This window comes from Ambystoma mexicanum, chromosome 5q, assembly GCF_040938575.1.
Source record: "Ambystoma mexicanum isolate Mex_15411 chromosome 5q, UKY_AmexF1_1, whole genome shotgun sequence".
Taxonomy (NCBI): Eukaryota; Metazoa; Chordata; class Amphibia; order Caudata; family Ambystomatidae; genus Ambystoma; species Ambystoma mexicanum.
Window position 1 is genome coordinate 1,130,205,331 of NC_090933.1, and position 19,182 is coordinate 1,130,224,512.

General features: G+C 45.3%; 1 protein-coding gene across 4 annotated transcripts in view; it reads left to right on the forward strand.

The window, feature by feature from the left end:
• The window catches only part of EFR3A (EFR3 homolog A), a 1,818,520-nt gene that overhangs the window by 527,202 nt on the left and 1,272,136 nt on the right, over positions 1–19,182 (forward strand). For all 4 annotated transcript variants that reach the window (XM_069621641.1, XM_069621640.1, XM_069621642.1 and 1 more), the window contains one exon: positions 3,324–3,474. In XM_069621641.1, the coding sequence (XP_069477742.1) occupies positions 3,324–3,474 (151 nt within the window). The remainder of the gene's footprint in view (positions 1–3,323; positions 3,475–19,182) is intronic.

Consider the following 19,182-nt stretch of genomic DNA (forward strand, 5'->3'; position numbering starts at 1 on the left):
AGGTGCTCGTCTGTCCGTCATGAGAGTCCAAATAAATAAGTGAACTGTCCAAACTATCCTAACTGACCCTACCACTGTATAAACTTACTTGGGCTCAGAGAATACCTCCCTTCTCCTCAGGATACTTCTAATTTCGTACTACAGGGTCTGGATTATCAATGGGTTGGTGACTTTTCCTTCTTCTCTGGAGGACTCTCCTCCTGTTTGATTCTGAATGTTTCCCTGGATACACTTGTCCGGGTGGGTTATCCCACCTGGACCGTTATAGCTCAGTTCACTTTGTTCTATTTGAGCTTGTATATGCTGTACTATTTTCCCCACAGTATTTTCTGGTCTTCCTTTATTCAGTTTCTCAATAATGCTTTCCGTCGCATTTTCCCTTTTTAACTTCATCGGGTTCAAGTTGAAATTTGCCTCTTTTTCCCTTTTCCCAGGATATTGTGATCACTGGTTCTTCTCTCTCTTAAGTCTCCTTGTCAATAACCCATTCTTTGGTATTATCACATTTTAGGTTTGCTTGTTTCAAGGTTAACTTTGTCTCATAACTATTACTGAGATGAGCTGGCTGTACGAAATAATGATTCGCGCTTCGAGGCCTCCCGTAACTCCCATCCTCCCAGTTACCTTTGGTTTTGAAGGAGAACGGATTCTAGAGTCTAGTTCCTCAGAATCCTTCTAATCGTCTTGGACCTCCAGCACCTTCTCTTCATTGGCGTCTGCTTCCTCGCAATCTCTCTTCTTGTGGGTTCTCGTCCCTTCGTGGTGTACCGGTGCTCAGCTGAGTAACCAGGGACACCCTCTGGCCCCCGCACTTCCACACACCAAGCCATTGTGCTGGCAGTGCTCCACTAGGTCAGTTAACGAGCACACTGGGGCATCCCAGTTGCAAATGAGAGGACGATCCCAGTGCCAACAAGCGAGCACCAGGAGAGTCCACAGTTTGAATACTTTTATGCAATGCTTTGTTGGCCCTGTTTTAGTGTGGGAGGAGCCACCACTAAGGGGCCTTCAGCAAGCGGTCCACAGAGTATGCCAATTCACAGCCAACCACCCCACCTGTCTGTGCAGGCTGCCAAATCCCACTCTGGAAGGGGTGTCGCGGAAGACCATGGGCCAACCAGGGCAAGTCAGTCCAAATCATGGGCAAGTCAGTCCAGGTCCACTCCTAATGTGACTGCACCTCAGGCACAAATTCCACCCCCAGAGTGTCTGCACTGTCTCTCTCCACTGCCTAGGAAACAGGCGGGGACAACCAGCAACCCTACGCAGGGACTGGTTCTCGTATCCACCGGCTCTTTTTCGAAGGCTTCTCCAGTGCCAGGATGTGATTCATGGGCCATGGCGCTCCCTCTCCTCTTTCCAGGTAAATTGCATCAGTCGATGCTCCGACATGGGCGACCAGCAACCCATGCATTCTCCATTGATCCGGCAGCCTTCTCTTCTCCAGACCAAGGATATTTGATGGGTTGCTTCGTGGCTGATTGGAAGCTCACCTAAAGAGTGGCCACCTTAGGCTGCTGCAAGCCACGCCCCTCACATATAAGATTTTATACATTGGGATTGATCATTGGTGAGGTGTAGGATTGTCTTGAGTTAGAAATAACTGAACACAGCAACTTAGCCCAACGAGTTAAGTGCTTGCACCATACATCTGTGTTCAGCCTGCAGGTTATAAATATTCATATCCTGTTAGCACCAACTCGGCCTTTTTATTTTCCAATGTCGATAAATTGTGTCCCATGAACTTGAGTAACAAAAAAAGGTAACATTTAAAAACTAAGAAATCCAACAATCACTATATACAAACGCGATATTTTATTTATAATTATTATATGTCCCTTCAGCACTGGACTTCTATTAGATGGATATAAAGAAATGGTCTGCCATAGAAAGAGATCTCGTAATTCTACATTCTGGCAGTACTATATTTGACTGCTTTTATTGTCCTTAGAACTTTATGCTACTCCTGATCTTTGTGACCCCTAATCTACATAACCAAGCTTAGACTCTATACACACTATCACCTTATAATAACATAGCAGACTTACCGTGTTCACATTTTTCTAAAAGCACAAGTGCTTGTGTGTTCTTTGCAACCTCAATGATCTAATAATGTGATTCATGCTGTACTTGGACATGGTTATGGTTAAACATTTTCAGCTCATAAAATGTGATGACAATGCTTTTCATGTATCGTTGTTCGAATATTTTTTGGGAATATCAGTATGTTTTCTAGGTGTTCCATGCCATAGGCATATCTTTTTTCATTCGTCTTTCTTGGTATGTGCATTAATCTTTGTAATACATTTTTACATATTTTATACCTCAATAAATGTGAAGTTAAACACACGTGTTAGGATCCAGTGCAGTGTGTTTTTGCTCTAACCCAATAGAGAACAAATTTTAGTACTTACATAATGTGTAAATAATAAACACAATGTACATAGTGTCCTTAAGACAGATAGGGCCTCATTACGAGTTTGGAGGCAGCCATGGTGCTATTTGCACCATGGCTGCCTCCAAACCGGGCTCCATTACTGCGTTCCTGCAATGGGGACTTACCGGTCCATTCCGACATAGGAGGACCCGGTAAATCCTCTTTGCAGGAACCATTCCCCATTCCCATTCGAGCCCCCATAGGGCTCAATGGGAATGGGGAGGGAGGTAACAGGCACATCACAAGTGTCCCATTGTTACCTCCCTCTTCCCCTCGCAGGACCCGGAAAAGACCTCTGGTTTTACTAGACGTCTGATCCGCGTTCCGCAAAGGGAACCTCGTAATCGGCCCTGACGGAATGAAGGGGGCCTTCCCGTACCGGCCCCCTTCATTCCGTCAGGGTCGTAATGAGGCCCGTAGTGACCTAACCCACTGTTCACAACAACATGGTTTCTCCTGTCAGGACACTTCTCTTTTGCATTTCGCTTAACATACCCCAGACCCTTGCAGAGTAGGGGCCAACCCTCCTGTTTTTGAGTTTACTCCTGATGCTTGTACCTTAATGAAATGGTCTGTGTTGATTCAGGTATATGAAATGCAACACAATCTACTGATATGTAAAGTGCAATATCTTGGGTATGATGAATTGTCGAAGGGGATACTGAACAGCATGCGTTGATCTAGTTAAAAAAGGACATGATTATTTGTTGTGCTTGTAATTTATTGTCTGACCGCATTTTAATTTTTAATATGGTTACTTTTTCTAGAAATGTGTACAGAATGAACATGTAATGAACAGATTATTTTTAATAGCTAGATCTAGTTCTAGTAGACTTGTTTGTACACAGTAAGTTAAAGTGTAAGTGTTTTTTCCTCGCCTCCTTAGGTATGTTTTCATTGCCATGGAAGCTCTGGACCAGCTTTTGATGGCTTGCCATTCTCAGAGCATTAAACCATTTGTTGAAAGCTTCCTTCAAATGGTTGCTAAACTACTGGAATCGGGGGAGCCAAAGCTGCAGGTTTATGGAACAAACTCTGTAAGTAAACAAAGCGTGATAGTTGTGTTAGTATGTTATTAACCTAACATCAGCGAGGCCATTCAAATGAATGCCCTTGACCACTTGCCCTGCCTTTTAGTGAACATGTCATTAAAGAGTTGCATAAATGGTAAACCCCTACTGACATTCCAGGCCTTTATCATAAATCATAGATTGGGGACTCCTAAACAATTGGTGACAAAACTAGTTTTGCCTTTTGTATAAGCATTGAGTGGGTATTCAATTTACCATTTGACAGCTCATGCCATCAGGCTTGCTTCATATGCAAGGTGTAGTGATGGAGTGGTAACTAAAATTGTCTTCACAGCTGCAAAGCACCTCCTCCATTTATTCAGTAACATCATACCCTTCTTTACTGCCATATTTGAGAGCATGCACTCTATGCTCTTATGCTTGAATTCTTTTGCAACACAATACTTGGAATGTAGTACATCATACAGTTTATCTTCTTAGACTTCTGCCATGTACATGAAATCAGTTGGCGACTGTCACAAGTCTGCTAAAAGTAAAAAATCAGGCGGGTGGATGTTTTTGTGATCGCCCCTTCAAGTGTGGATGCGCATAAAAGGGTAAGGTTTGTAGGTACTAATGAAGAAGGGGCGCAAGTGCTCTCCTTTCTTGGAACCCTTTCGGCGGGAACGAGCGACCAGTCCTAGCACTGGGAGTAACTGCTCCAATGAGTGTTACTAGGGTGCCGATGTTCAGTAAAGAGCTGGTGTGCTTTGGGTGAAGCTGCTACAAGCAGTGTGTCAATAGGATAGGTGTTAAGCTGACCAGGAAGGGGAGTGGCAAGGTGCTAAGAGGATTTGGGAATGTTGGGATAATTCATAAAGGGCTGGAGGGTCATCTTGAATTGCTGCACTGCCATTTGGGGGGTTCCCAAGTGCCACACGTTAGCCTTAATCATTTTCATTGGTTTATCTATAGCGTACTGAAAGCCTGCAGACATCAGGGTAAATAAAAGTGTGCAATGGGTAGGAGGGACCAGAATGAGGGGTAAGGGAGGGTCTGTTTACTTGAGAAAGAAAAATGCTCTTCTAAAGTGAGTTCTAGTGCAGGGATGTACGTGCAAGTATTTATTCGGGTATATCACAGTAGACAATGGGTAACATCAAGCCCCCAGATTCACCAGCCAGTCCTCCCTCTACCAACTATCCTCACAATGTTCTCGTCCTTGGCTTTTTCTGCTCTTCTTTGAACTTGGAACCATTTTAAATCTATGTATGTTGGGTTCCATCACTGGGGGGATGATGATGGTGATGCATGCACCAACAGGTTAACTATAAACCTGTTTAGCTCCATTACCAAGGTGATAGAGAGGATATGTAAAGAAATGGCTTATCCCATAAGCACTATATAACACATCTCCTCCCTTTATACGCATATACATATGTACATAAATTGTTTTTTTTAGCACATCAGGACAGGAGCACGGCTCCCAGAGTGCAGGGGTGTCGTTCTTTTTCCTTTCCCTTTCAACCCTTGCCTTGTTCCACACTCATCCATCATCCAATCTTTTAACTTGTTGTAGGCCCCAGTACCCCTTCTGCCCCTTCCTTACTATACCAGGCTTTCTCACCAACACCCCCTCTCCTTTGGACTCTTCAGTTTTCTTTACTCTCCTTAACTCATATCTCATCTTTGCAGAATCAGACTTTTTTCTCAACACTCTCTCTCTGATTTTCCTGATCCCACTCCACATAACCAGATCTCCCTAGCCACGGTGGGCAAACCGATGTGTGTCTTTCTCTTCCTCAAAACCTCAACTGGTGTCAACTCCCTAGAAGCATATGGTGATAGCTTATATGCCAGAACCCTCTTCTTTTCCAATTCTTCCCAACTTACTCTGACTCTCAGAGCCATCCTGACAACTTGCATCAGGGTACGGTTAAACCGCTCAACTGCCCCATTTGTCTCAGAATGGTACAATGAGGACTTGTGGTGTGCTATTCCTGCACTTTGTAGGTATTCGGTCATCATCCTAGAAGTAAACTGCACCCCATTGTCTGTCAAACATTTCTTTGGATCGGCCTCTCTCTGGAATACTCCATCCAGAAACTTGATAACCTCTACAGTGTCTGCATCAAACTGTCTCCACGTCCACCCACTTGGAGTAGAGGTCCATAATCACAATTACCTATTTTCTCATCCCCATCTCACCGCACATTGGTCCCAAAATGTCCAGGGCAACAAAGTCCCAAAGCGTGGCTGGCAACTCTATTGGCCTGAGAGGCTGAATATGCTGTCCCTCATCATTTTATTGGCAGCTCCACACAATACACACTCCTTGACCATTTCCTGTACCTGTGTATTCAGCCCAGGCCACCAGTAATCCGCTCTCAATATACCCTTGGTTCTAGTCATGCCTACATGGTCTAGCTCAATTAGCTGTTTTTCTTACCCCAGTCGGTGGAATAACATGGGCAGCTTTTCACAATAGCACCCCACCTATGCTCCGTTTATCTCTCACCCGATTATATTCTCTTTGTCGATCCGCTTCTGACCAACCACTTCTGTCTCAATATTTTCTCCGACACAGTTAAGTTCAACATCTTCAGCGGTAGCATCCATTCACTGCCGTTTTCCAATTGTGCCATCACACTCCGCAAACACCTGATCCTCTGCTTCACAATCAAGTTCAGATAACTCTTCTTGATCACCCTCATGAATTACTCTTGATAATCGGCTACAATGTTGTCCTTTCCCGACACATGTTTTACACTAAAGTCATGTCCCTGTAATAGTCACCCACCTCACAAATCTCCTTGAAGCTCCATCTAAGCCTCTACTCATAATAATTCCCACCAATGGCTTGTGGTCAGTGCGTACCCCAAACCTCCAACCCCAAAGAAATGCTCTACATTTGTTGAGGACCCACGTTACACTTGAGAGCCTCTTTCTCAATTACGGAATACCTTGCTTCCGCTCCCTTAAAAACTCTGGATCCAAATGCAACGATCCTCTCAACATTACGTCGTAGCTGCATTAGTACTGCACCTAATCCTTGGTCACCGGCATCCTTCAGATTCATAGTCTCACAGGAAGTATCAATGTATGCTAATGCTGGCACACAGGAAATAGCCTGCTTTATATCTTCAAATTGCTTCTGACAATTATCAGACCAGAGAAACGAAGAACCTTTCCTTCAGAGTTCCCTTATGTTATAACATCTATCCGCAAAAAACGCACCACAAATGTGGTTTCTCCCAAACCCATTTCAAGTTCCGCCCCCCTGCCCTCCTCCTCCCCCGGAACCATCCGTGTAAACCTTGTTTGCCCTCCCCAGGCTTGCACCTTTTGCGGGATGAGTTTTCCCCTCCTGTTGTTTTCCTTATGCAGGCCCTTTTAGTTGCGGTCGGTATCCCCCCTTCTTCGTTCTTATAAGTCCCACCGTCAACCACTCCCAAGCCTTGAGGTGCTTGGGGTTTTACTAGGAGGTCTTCTGGGGTCTTGTCTTTCTCCCCAATCCCTAGAATTCTTGCTCCTTCCTCATTGGTCGGTATTTGATGGTGTTTCCCCTGCCAGTTGAAGATCAAGCCAAACAGGAAGGTCCAACAATATCTGATGTCTTTGTCTCAGAGTACTGATAGGACTGGGGCCATTCTTTTCCTTTTAATGAGGGTTATCTGGGCCAGATCCTGGCACAGCCCATTGTAGGATATTTGTTTCATCTTCCTCGATTTTTGCAAGATCCTTTCCTTGATTGTGTAATCATGAAGGGCTGCTAGGAGGTCCCTTGTTCTTGCCCCCCGGTTCTTTCCTGCAGGGTCCCACTTTGTGGATCCTATCGATTTTTACTTCTGGGACATCCTCTACATCCAAGAGACCTGTGAAGATGCTTTTAACCGCTGCTTTGAAGTCTTTGTTTAGGACCTCCTCAGGGAGGCATTTGAGTCGAATGCTTGATCTCCTGGACCTATTTTCCAGGTCTTCGGCCTGCAGCTCAAGGTTTTGGGTAGCATTTGACAGTTGCTCCATCAGAATGTCTGTCCTCCTAGAGTCTTTTGTCAGTTCCTGGATCGCTTTCTCATTAATGTCCACCCTTTCCTCCATCTTGTTTACGTCGTGTTTTTATGTCCTGCAGGGCCTCCGCTAGATCCTCTCATCATGTCCATAATCGATGAAGTACTGTTTGAGAAGTGCCTGTGTCACTGTCTGATCATGGGTGTCTTGTGAGTGCTGTTCTCCATGGTCTGCTTGGTCCTGGCTTGGCTGTACTTGGTTGTACTTGTTGGGGAGAGTTTGTTTCCTTAGCCCAAATCTTCCGCAGAATCCCTTCCTGGTTTTTCCAATTCCCTTTGAGGGAGTTGGTGGTTCTTTTACCCTGCTTTTCTACATTGTTTTAAGGTGGCGTTAGGGGGATCCCTTCCAAAGCCCTCTCCCTTTCTTCTCCCTCGTGGGCAGTAAAGTTACCGGGGTGTTTCTTTTTTCCTCCTTATTCTGATGTACGGCTTCTCGCCGGCCCACCTCCTGGGTTCCTGGTCAAGCTCCCTAGAGCTTGTGATTACTAGTGAGGGCCCCATGCCCAGGGTATACTTCACGTGGGAGGAGGGCCGCTAGTGTGAATGGGGGAAGGCAAAGTATTCTGTGTCCCCCCCCCCTTCTGCTGTTTGGCCTCTGGGTGCTTTTCCACCATTAGTGTCTGCTGTACTCAGGGGGCTTGGTATGGGCCTGGGCCCTTGTCAGTATGCGGGTGTCCTGGCGCCTTCCCTTGATTCTCCTCTCCCGCTCACCTCTGTTATTTTAGTTCGGGGTACTCGCTCCTCCGTGGCGCGCTCCTCCACCGACCTGTGCGTTTCGTACCGCTAGTTAGCTCTCCCAGACCTGGGTCCTCTTTCACTGCCTTTCCTTTCGCCTAGGTCTCCTTGAGTTCCTCCTCCTCCATTTTCCCAGGATGTTTCCCGTCGTGCTGCCGGTCTGGAGAGGGGCACACACTGCCTCCTCTGATCGCTCTGCCTATGCAGGTACTCCTCTTCAGGGTCCCTGGGTTCTGGTTGCTGCCTCTGGATTGCCGAGTTGCTCCGCAGGTCGTGCCCTCTAGGTGGCTTCTCTCCGGTCCAGATTTACTGCCACTGCTTGGGCGTGAGGAGACCAATTGGTTTCTCCGTCGTTCCTGCCTTCCAGAGTGAGGGATTGTTGTTTATTTATTTATAGAGCGCACCAGGCCGTTAGGCAACTGGGCGCTTGCGAGAAATCAAATCTTAGGTTACAGGTACATAAATATCTTACATTTGTTATGTTACAGTTTCAAATATCTTACATTAACATACAGAATATCAAATACAGTTGAGCTTATTTTTGAGGGGGGAGCTTTAGCAGTCATTGGTGTGAAGCCAGAATTTGACGTGGGATTTGAACATGTGGAAGGAGGGAGTGGCTCTAAGTGAGTCTGGGATAGAGTTTCAAAGATGAGCTGCTAGTACTGGGAAGCTGGAGCCTCCAGTTCTTTTCAGGTTGAAGTTGGGGATTTTGATACTATTTGATTGGGATATGACTCTCACCTTATCGGTGCGTCTTTCAGCCGTGTTTTTGGCTTAATTATTGTGCTTTGTTTGTTTCCGAGGTTTGGGAGAGCTTAGATTACGGTGCTCTCCACCTGGCGGCCATCTTAGAATCGACTCCAGGTACACTTTTTAATATGCGGCGTCCCCTCAAATCCTAGTCGGTGCATCATTAGTGCCCTGCGGCGATTAGTACTATATGTAGGACTATATATTGCCATGACTTAGTCCTGAAAATCCTCCTTGCATGTTTCCTGTATAACAGCAGGAGTGACAGGATTGGGTAAAAATTGTGGTTGCAGACTACCCATTGCTTGAATGTTTTGGTGACAACTGTACAGTGAGATATTTATCTCATGGGCTCCCCCTTTCACTGCCTCAGTGTGGCCACTAGTGCAAGACAGTACGAACAACAGTATTAAGGCACTCACCTTATGCCAGTTTGTCCTTTATAATAGCATCCCAAAAAGTCACTGGACTACCAGCAGCTCCATACCGCTCTCAGCTGCTCACACTCGAAACACCCGAAAGGATGAAAGGAAAGAAGAGAAGAAAACGAATCTGGTGAAGTTTATGCTTAAGCGTTTTGTGTTCCAGGCAACCACTGGGACAGACCTCGTTGCACGCAGGTCAGACCTCGTTATCTTGAAAACTCAGTACGCTATGGCGTGCGTGTACGTCTGGTGCGGGTAGGAGGCAGAGACCCTGCTTATTCCTCAAATGCCGCTTGTCCATGCCGCTCACCATGGACGGCTAGAACGTCCAGTGGATGCAGTCTTCCAACGATCGGCACACAGTTCGCTGCCAGCACTGGGGAGCCTCAGCACTCCTTCTTCAGAACCAATGAAGGGACGGAGCAGTAACCAAGACACAAAGCGTTACTTTGCTTAGCGAAGACAGCCACAGCTGCCCACATGCCTCCAGGCTCACAGTGCGGCAGACTCCAGACTGTAGTTGAAAACACGACAGCCCCTGAAGCTTGACCACCTTCGTTGCCACTATTATAACGTGAGTACCATTGCAGGGATGTTCGCCCAAGTGGTATATCACAGTAGACCAGGGGGTAACACCAAGCCCCCAGCTTCACCAGCTAGCCAGTCCTCCCTCCAGCAACTGTCCACACAACGTTCTCTCCCTTGTCTTTTTCTGCTCTTCTTGGAACTTTAATTCTATACATGTTTGGTTCCATCACTGGGGTAATGGCGGTGATGCATGCACAAACAGTTACCTCCCTTTTTAACTCTTAACTTCTTTAGCTCCATCACAAAGGTTATAGAGATATGTAAGCAAATGGCTTCTGCCATAAGCACTATATACCAAATACCCGTGCAAAAGACAATGCAGGAGGGAAGTAGCTTGTGAATATGACGGAACCAGTCACATGTTTTGCTATACTAAATAAATAATTTAACACATTTAAATCAGCTGGATAATTATTTCAGAAAATGTTTTTCAACAAGGTAAGCAGTGAAACCCTCATATAAGCACATGCATTGTATTATTGTCCTTTACAGTGTGATGAGTTGGGCCCCTTGCTGCAAGCTTAACTGTTCAGCAGCAGCAGCGACTTGGCATCAGTGGGCAGACTACAGGAGCCCATATGTGAAATGTGCTGAAGTGATAGGAAGAGCTTTTAACTCCAACTATCTGCACAAACCTGGCCTGAAAAATTGGAACTGTCTTGGAGTGCATTTTATTATTATCTTAGGTCTTGGTCCTGGTGGGACCTGGCACACGTGCAGTCCTGTCACTGGGGTCTATGTACATGATTAGGTATTGTTCAGTACAGTATATTGAAGTTGTCAAAATGGAAGGTAATGGGAATGTGCTAATTGGGATTACACAGGGGGTTTGGTCAATATGGGAAAGTACTTGGGTGTGCTAAACTGGGAACATAGTACAGTGATTTTCTGTCTAGGAATCTTCTGGGATTTTGCCAACTAGCCACATACTGGGATTGTCAAACTTGGACTATACAGAAATTCTGCAACATTAACGTATGAGATACTGGACTTGTAATGGTGAACTGTGAGTATACTGAAATTGTCGATGCTTGGTCACGAAAGTAAATGAGATAATGGGTTGTTATAGAGTTTGCCCTATACTGTCTTGGAGTGTGCTGAAGTTTACATAGTGTATGTGCCCTAGATTTGATTTTCAAGCTGGTTTAATTCTGGGATTCCACACACTGAATGTATATTGAGAATTTGAATACCGGGAGTATGGAATATGGTAACGAAACAAAGGTATATTGGGATTCTTCGAACTGGATTGTAAAATGAGAAATGCAGTATATTGAGTTTATAAAACTAGAAATATACTGACATGTATGCTGGAAATGTGCTCATCTTGTAGAACTGAAAGTGCACTTGGAGTATGGAAAATGAGAATGTCAATCTAGCAGCCAACTAGAATTTTTAAAAACTGGATGTATACTGGATTTCTCAAACTGGTAGTACAGTGCAAACTAGGAATATACTTGATTTGCTCAAACATGTTTGGTTGCTGGACTTGTACAAACTGTGAAGTACACAGACTCTGGTTAGCCATTTCACTGAATATTTTTTAAAGAATATTAATGAGGCCTGTCTATCCCTATTCTACACTGTGTCCCTATCTAACAAAACTCGCTAAGGTGCTTGTCAGTCGTCCGTCAAAGTCCATAAATGATAACCGTCCGACCCTACCACTATGTGTAACAACTCAACACTGTGAATGTCTCCCTTCTCCTGAGATTTCTTAGTTTATGGTTCAGCCACTTTTCAATAGATAATCTTCAAGTAACCTCTAGTAATCACTTTTATCAGTTTGTACAGTTAGTTTTGTTTCTTATTTTCTTGTATTCTAATACAGAAGATTTGTCTCTCTCCCCCTGAAGATTTTATCCAACAATTATCTTTTCCTTCTGGACTATTTCTTAGTTTCCTAAATAGTTAATCAATTTTGATTTCTTGTCTTCTGAATCTCTTTTAATAACCAAGCTTATTCTCAGGTTCGTCTTTGTCTTGCTCTGTTATTTTACAAGGCCTTTTTTTGGTATAAATCCTTACTCATTAGATCCTTTCCAATATATATTTTCTCCTCTTCCCTTTGTACTGGCTGTACAATGCTTCCTTATGAACTGTATATGTGTATGAGTGCTCCAACAATAACTCTCATGCCCCTTTGTTATGTTTTCTCTCTCTGGATTGTGACGAATATGAGCATGCCAGTAATGATTCTCATTCACTCTTGGTACGTTTTCTCTCTTGACTAGGATGAGTATGAGCATTCTCGCATCCTTCCCTGGGTTTCCTGTTCTCCCCGTTACCTTTAGTGCTTGGGGTTAACATCCCCAGGATTCTTGTTTGCGAGGATCGGCGGTCACACCACCAATCTTGGCTTCCTTCTACTCCTTTGCCCCAGCATGCCACACATCTGGCATCAGCTTGTCTGACCATCTTGCTATGGACGGTAGCAAACCTGTCATCACTCGGCCTCCTCTAACTGGAGGACACTGCATGTCTTGCTTCTGCTGCTCTATGGAGTCAGCGTGTGTCTCTCTTTGAAACTCACAGGTTCTCTGTTTATTTCCCCAGGATCCTCCCCTTGCTAGGCTGACATAGCCCTGGGGCTTCGCCTGCCCAAATAGCTGTTCTTCTTCTCTTTCTGTTGTGAACTCTTTTCCTCAAGATGTCCTCTTCCTCCTCCCAGTAGGATTGGAACGTTTAAGGAGATTTTCAAATTCACTCTGGCAGTAACACATATTGACCTTCTCTTCATATAGATTAACAGGAAGGTTATAAAATGGTGTTTTGTCAGCTCCTCTAGAGAGCTCCTTTTGGTAACGTGAGTCATTGTTCCCAAAAGGGGGAATTATCTCCCAGTGAGGTTCAACTTGCCTCTACCCCTAGGGAGGGTATTGCAGAGCAGGCTAACCTCCTAAGTCTCACAGAGTTGGGCTCCCCTCTGGGGAGAATGGACACATTCCTGTGATTCATTACATAACCGCCCCTTAATTCGGTGGCTTCCCCTTCTCCATTGATTCGAAATTGGCTTAGAAAATCCACATTTCCTTGTTCTTGTTCAACGGTGAAACAAAGGGCTTTAAGTCCAAGGACCACCTTGTTATCCTGGCATTGGTATCTTTCCTTATGCTCATCCACATTAAGGGAGAATGATCTGTGACGAGTCTGAAACTTCTGGCCCGTCAGATAATAATTTAAATGGTTAACAGACCATTTGATTACCATAGCCACAAGTTCAATGGTGGCATAAGTTTGTTCCCTAGGAAAATGTGTCTGACTAGTATATAATATCAGATGTTAAATGCCATCATGTCCTAGAGATAGGATGGTCCCTAGTTTGGTCTTTGAAGCATCAGTCTGCAGGATAAAGTCCTTACTGAAAACTTGCATTTTCAAAATAGGTTAATTACACATTAGTACCCGGCGAGGGTCAATGAGCTTGTAACAAGCAAGCTCATTAGCCCTCACCAGGTCGTTACCAGCCCGGCAAAGCATTTGTCAGGGCAGTTGCATCCTGGCTACCATGGAAAGGTAGAATTGACATGTTGTTCCTTTTCCCTGATCCCTGGTGGCCATCTTTTGTTTACTTTTTTTCTATGGCTGCCATCGTCTCCGGAGGATAGCTCAGGGGCAACATGCTCACCTTGGAAGCAAGACAACACGGAACAGCACAGGTTCGATCCCCGGGTCTGCGCTCAGAAACCTCTGGGTATTAAGCGCGTTATAAATAACTTATCATATCATCGAGAGGGAGAAGAGACTACGTGTAAGCCTTTCTCCCCCTTCCATGGCAGCCATTTTCTGTTTATTTTTTTCCTATTTTTTTTTTATGGCCACCATGGAAAGGCAGAAGGGATTACGTGTCGCATATAGAATGTTGGGATGTTTTGGGTGGTGCCTGCATGATGATGTAGGCCTATGCAGTGGTGATGGTGTGCATGTAGGAGTACATTGATCGCCTTGATGCCTTTGAGCTGTAGTGCGCTTTAGAAATCCCCCCAAAAAATGGAGGGTTTTTCAGGGTGGAAGGGGCGGGGGGTGGGTTACAGGGGGCGGGGGTGTGTGTGCATGTGTGTTTTTTTTTTTTTTTTTAATGCGTTGTTATGCTGGGGTGGGCTTACACAGATTTCTGATTGTTCATTATAATCCTGGCTTGCACTTTGTCAAATGTAATGAATTTTGTTCCAAGCGTTCTTTTGCTTGTGAACACTGTATGGGGTGTGTGCGATGTTTTTACCCATGCATCCAAGCCCTACCATAAAACTGTGCAGTACTGGCATGGAAAACATCATGATGGCCAGAACTCCCCAGAGAGTGCACAGGGAAAACATGAAGAATAGGCTGCCACCCATTTTTGCCTATGTTGTGAGCACAGGAGGGCACTGCCTAAAACCACCATTGGGCTACACACACAGTAGCCTGAAACCATTGGGAATGGCAATGCTGATTGCCAAAAAGCAATTCAGAACTGTGGGGAATTCATTTTCTTAATCCCAAAAATGGTTGCAATACCGGTACTCGCCACTATCAGAAAGCCGACGTTTTAAAACCACCAGACTTTTGTGTAAAACTGAACAGAGTAACCCAAACCAGACCAAGGAAAGACTTGCTAAGAGGTGGATACAATGTAAAACTATATTCTGAAATGACTTGAAGGAAGTAATTATTTAATGTATAGGTAAAAATTGTAAGTTTGATTTAAACTGGGAACTAAAGTGACATTTAGCTAAATTGTTCCTGACAACTACCCCCGACAGGAGAAACCTGCTCAGCCACTCTTCCCAGGCCTAGCTGCATCCTGCTTCCCCACCAAAAGGAGTTGACACCTCTCTGATTAGATTAGGGGAGGGGCACCGGCAGGAGGTTGCACAAAGCCTTGTCCTGGACTCAGGCAAATGTTATATTGGGGGGGCCGTAAAGTGGCTTCCTCTTGGGAGAAGTGGGAGGAGAAGTGCCTCTGGGAGCCACCCATCTGGAGGAGGGGGCAGACAGAAGCTTCCCCCATGTGCTTTGGAACCTAAACCACACCCATCTGGGCCAGAGCATAATTTTAGAAAAGATGGATAATTCATAGTGCGGACTTGTCAGAATTATATAAGTAATATCATTATTCTTGTGATTTTTCTGTGCACGTTTTAAGAGGTGTTAGGACCCTGTGGTGTATGCTGGGGGGTTGCTAGCGGAAAATAGGGTCTTACTCTAAATGTCTGCATGTTAAAAATCTGACACTTCATCATCAATTAATGTCCATACTCCTTGCGCACATGTGTGTAATTTTTGGTAAATGTCCGATATTGGTAAACCAGTCAAAAAGCGCAAAATGTTGTCATTTTTGAATGCAAGCCCCCAGGAAGATCAGAGGCGGACAAGCATGGACCATAAGGAATATATAATGTGTACATGTAATTTCAACAAATTGTGTATCTGGGAAATATGTATTTGAATCAAATATAGATGTGTGGGCAAATTGACCAGGGGAGGATCCTCTGACCCACAAACAGACCTCATCATGATGACAATCCATTTCCTTCCCCAATCATGGGAGAGGGGAGAATTGGGCCAATGACAAGTCGAGAGGGGCAGGCTCAGTTATGCCACGCACAAACCCACTTCCAAAACACATAAAAAGAGACTGCTGGGACAGGTAGAGACATTCAATTCCATTTTCTGCAGGACGCTCTGCCGGGAGACTCCAGACTTCACATCCATCAATCTTCAGAGACCAGAAATTTACTTCAGAACTTAAAGCAAGGGCCTAAACCCACAAACTGAGAACTCTTCTCAGCAGGCCTCAGCATCCTTAAAATCATTTGCAAACTATTCCACAGCCGGGCGAGCTGTCTGAATTCTTTTGCCAAGAACTTTTGCCAGTACCCAGAAAGCAGTGTTACATCCAGAATCCACTTGATCCGGACCGTAAAGCAGAGAAGTATCCAGAACCAGAGGCCGCTGTATCCAGAGAGGCTAGACCAGCAGAGCAGAGCTGACCCAGACCGCTGTGAGCAGAACCAGAGATCCGGATCGCTGTGAGCAGAACCGGTGCCTGATTGACCCGCCGAGCAGACAGAACCGCCGCCAGACGTGTTGACCAGATCTGTGACGAGGCCTAGTTCAAATTTGTATTGCGAGTACCTAGCAGAATTGTGCAGAACCAATCTCTTAGTTAAAATAATCTAATTCAAGCTATTTTAACCAAAGTGGAACTGCCTCCTAGAAATCGTGTCATCTGTCATTTTTAAAGCTGCACAACTGTCACCGGTCAATTCTGCAGCTGCAAGCTGTCACCTGCCATTTTGAGTTTTACTTTAAATCCGAAAATCTACCTTTATTAAATCGTCCGTATCTCTGGAACCGTTTGGGCTAGGAACGGAATTTAACTTTCATTTTAAAGCTGTGATTCTAGGCTTTCCAATGAACCTAGAACTTTCCTATACTTTTTCCGCAATCGCGATGTACGCACTCGCGAAATTTACCGCGATTTGCAATTTTGGCTCAATTTCTCCACTTGTCAAAATAGCAGCTCCATTCTTTCCTTTGTTAAAAATCTGTTTGCAACCTGGTATTAACTCATAGAGCATTGCTAAAGTGAGCCTGAACTAATACCAACAAGCATCTCTCGCTCACCCTGAATCTCTAGAGGGAATAAAAATCAGTTAGCACATTTTCCCATCCATTGCCATCACATTTAAAAGCATTTTGGGCCTGTGTTTCAAACTTCTACCTGTTTCCTCTAAGCTTGCTGGGGGGGAACTGAATTTCGTATTGTATTTGATTGCATTCCTGAGAACTGTGTGCTCCTCTTTCCATCTCCTTCCATTTCTTACATTGTATAAGAGAGGGGGGGTGAATTGCCAGAGAAAAAGTGATTATCTTATCTTGTGCTAAAATCATATCAAGTATTTCTATACTGCATTTTATTCCTTATTGCTTTTCCCTTGAAACCATAAAAGTATTTTGCTACCTTATCCATCCTATACTAACTCCTCATTGATTTTAAAGAACTGTGCTACTGTAGGATTACTGTAACGCTCACCTGATTCCCGCAGAGGCGCCGGTCTTGACTGGGTGAATGCCGTATCTTCAAAGGTGATGTGTAACACACGGTTGGCTCTTTGGGCTGGACCTCTGTGCACTGTATGTCTGACTCGAAGAGTAAGATGTCTGCATATAGAAAATATGGGATTAATGAACTGGGGTTATTGGGTGCCTCTCTCCTCTTCCCTTTCTCTTCTCCTGTAGAACCCCAAAGGTTAACGCCCTCACCTTAGGTAAGTGAACGCCGAGCTCTCCATCTGCCTCGGGGCAGGGTGCCGTAACCAGTTTCTTCACTGGATAAGGGTGCAGGCCTCTTGACCTCAGAGGACTGCTGTCCGTCGTTAACTGCACGAACGGTAAGTTCTGGGCACTTCAAATGTCTTAAAAGTCTTTTGTAATGATATCTCTTGTTTTGCAGGGTTCCGGCGATGGCGGGCTGATGAGAGTTGAGGATCGAACCCGCGTGAGGAATAGAAGCGCCTGGAAGCACGTAAGTAAGTGCTTGTAGTCTGCTTCACGATGCGCACTAACTGTCCCTTTTATCTTGCAGGTACAAGTTCGGAGCTTTAGAGAAGCTGAAGGGTGCTGGAATACCCACTGGATTCGGCGTGGGAAGGAGTAATGGCACGTGAGTAATAAAGTTGCCCAATGTCTTTAAACGCACCTTCTTTTGTCTTTCAGATGCGGGATGCAGCGCCGAAGGCCTCCGGAGCATGCGAAGAGCTGGTAAGCTTTTGTCTTTCAGATGCCGGAATGCAGTGCGAAGACCTCCGGAGCATGCGAAGAGTAGGTAAGCCTTTGTCTTTCAGATGCCGGAATGCAGCGCGAGGCGTTGGTGACAGCCGATGGACCAGGTAAGAGATGCGCTGCCACTGAAGACCGTAGTGCTAACCTGTTCTTTCTTTGTCTTTACAGGTGCTGCTGAAGACTGGATTCCAGGATGGTAAGCCTTTGTTCCCTTAGGCCCAGGATCAGAAGCAGAAGACACGATGAGCGTTCTGCTGCAGAGAATGCAGAATAACGCAAAGCAAGATTCCTCCATCGGGTGTGGTTTAAATAGCCTCCTGTAGTGCTTAGGTATCTCCTTCCACAGCCTCGCCTAGGTAAGAAAAGAGTTCCTGCTTTCCAGAAGAGTTCCAGTGTTCTGAACCTAGGGAGTGGCTCCTGCCCCACCCAACAGGAAAAGTAGTCCCAAACAGAAGAGGATCAGGGGCTCAACTGGCAGGTAAGTAAGCAGCATGGTCTGCTGCAGGTAAGTCCACCCAAGCATTATGAGCCCGGCGCTTCCAGCGCTGGGACTGGGCATCTTTATGAGCCTGGTGCCACTGGCGCCAGGACAGGGTCCAAAAGGTCCCAATTAGGACTGGCTGGCACTCGGAACCGGGGTTATGGGTCTGCTTCCAAGGGAGTCGGGCAAGTCCTGATCTTTTGGAAGCAGAGATCATGACAGCACCCCCCCTCAAGGCCCATCCCAAACCGGGCTTCTCCGGGGGTTTGGGCTTGTTAGGAAATGTTCGATGAAATCTTTTGATTAGACGAGGGGCGTGGACATATTCTGCAGGTTCCCAGGATCTTTCTTGGGGACCGTAGCCTTTCCAGTCAATCAGGTAAAATAGTTTAGATTTGGAGATCTTGGAATCCAGGATGCTTTTGCCTTCAAACTCGAGTTCTCCATCAACTACAATAGGTTTTGGAGATTTAGTTAGTCGGGTTTGAGGTTGCACGGGTTTTAATAGAGACGTGGAAGACCGGATGTAGCTTCATGTGAGGGGGCAAGTCCAACTTGACCGCTACTGGATTTACTATGGTAGTGATGGAATAGGGACCAAGGTATCTTGGGTTGAATGTGCGTGGTCCTTTTAGAGGTAGATATTTGGTGGATAACCAGACTTGATCTCCTACTTGATATTGGGGGGCTTCCTTCCGATGTTGGTCTGCTCCTTTCTTGTATTGTTCTTTAGCCCTTTGAAGGTGAGAAACGGCTTCCTTAAAGGCTTGGGTGATTGTAGAATGCAGGTGGTCTACTGCTGGTGTTCCAAGATATTGGAGTGGATCCAACTCCGAGGTTCGAGGGTGACTACCGTATAAAAGAAAAAACGGGGTCTTCCCAGTTCCCGGGTGGACAGAGTTATTGTAGGCATATT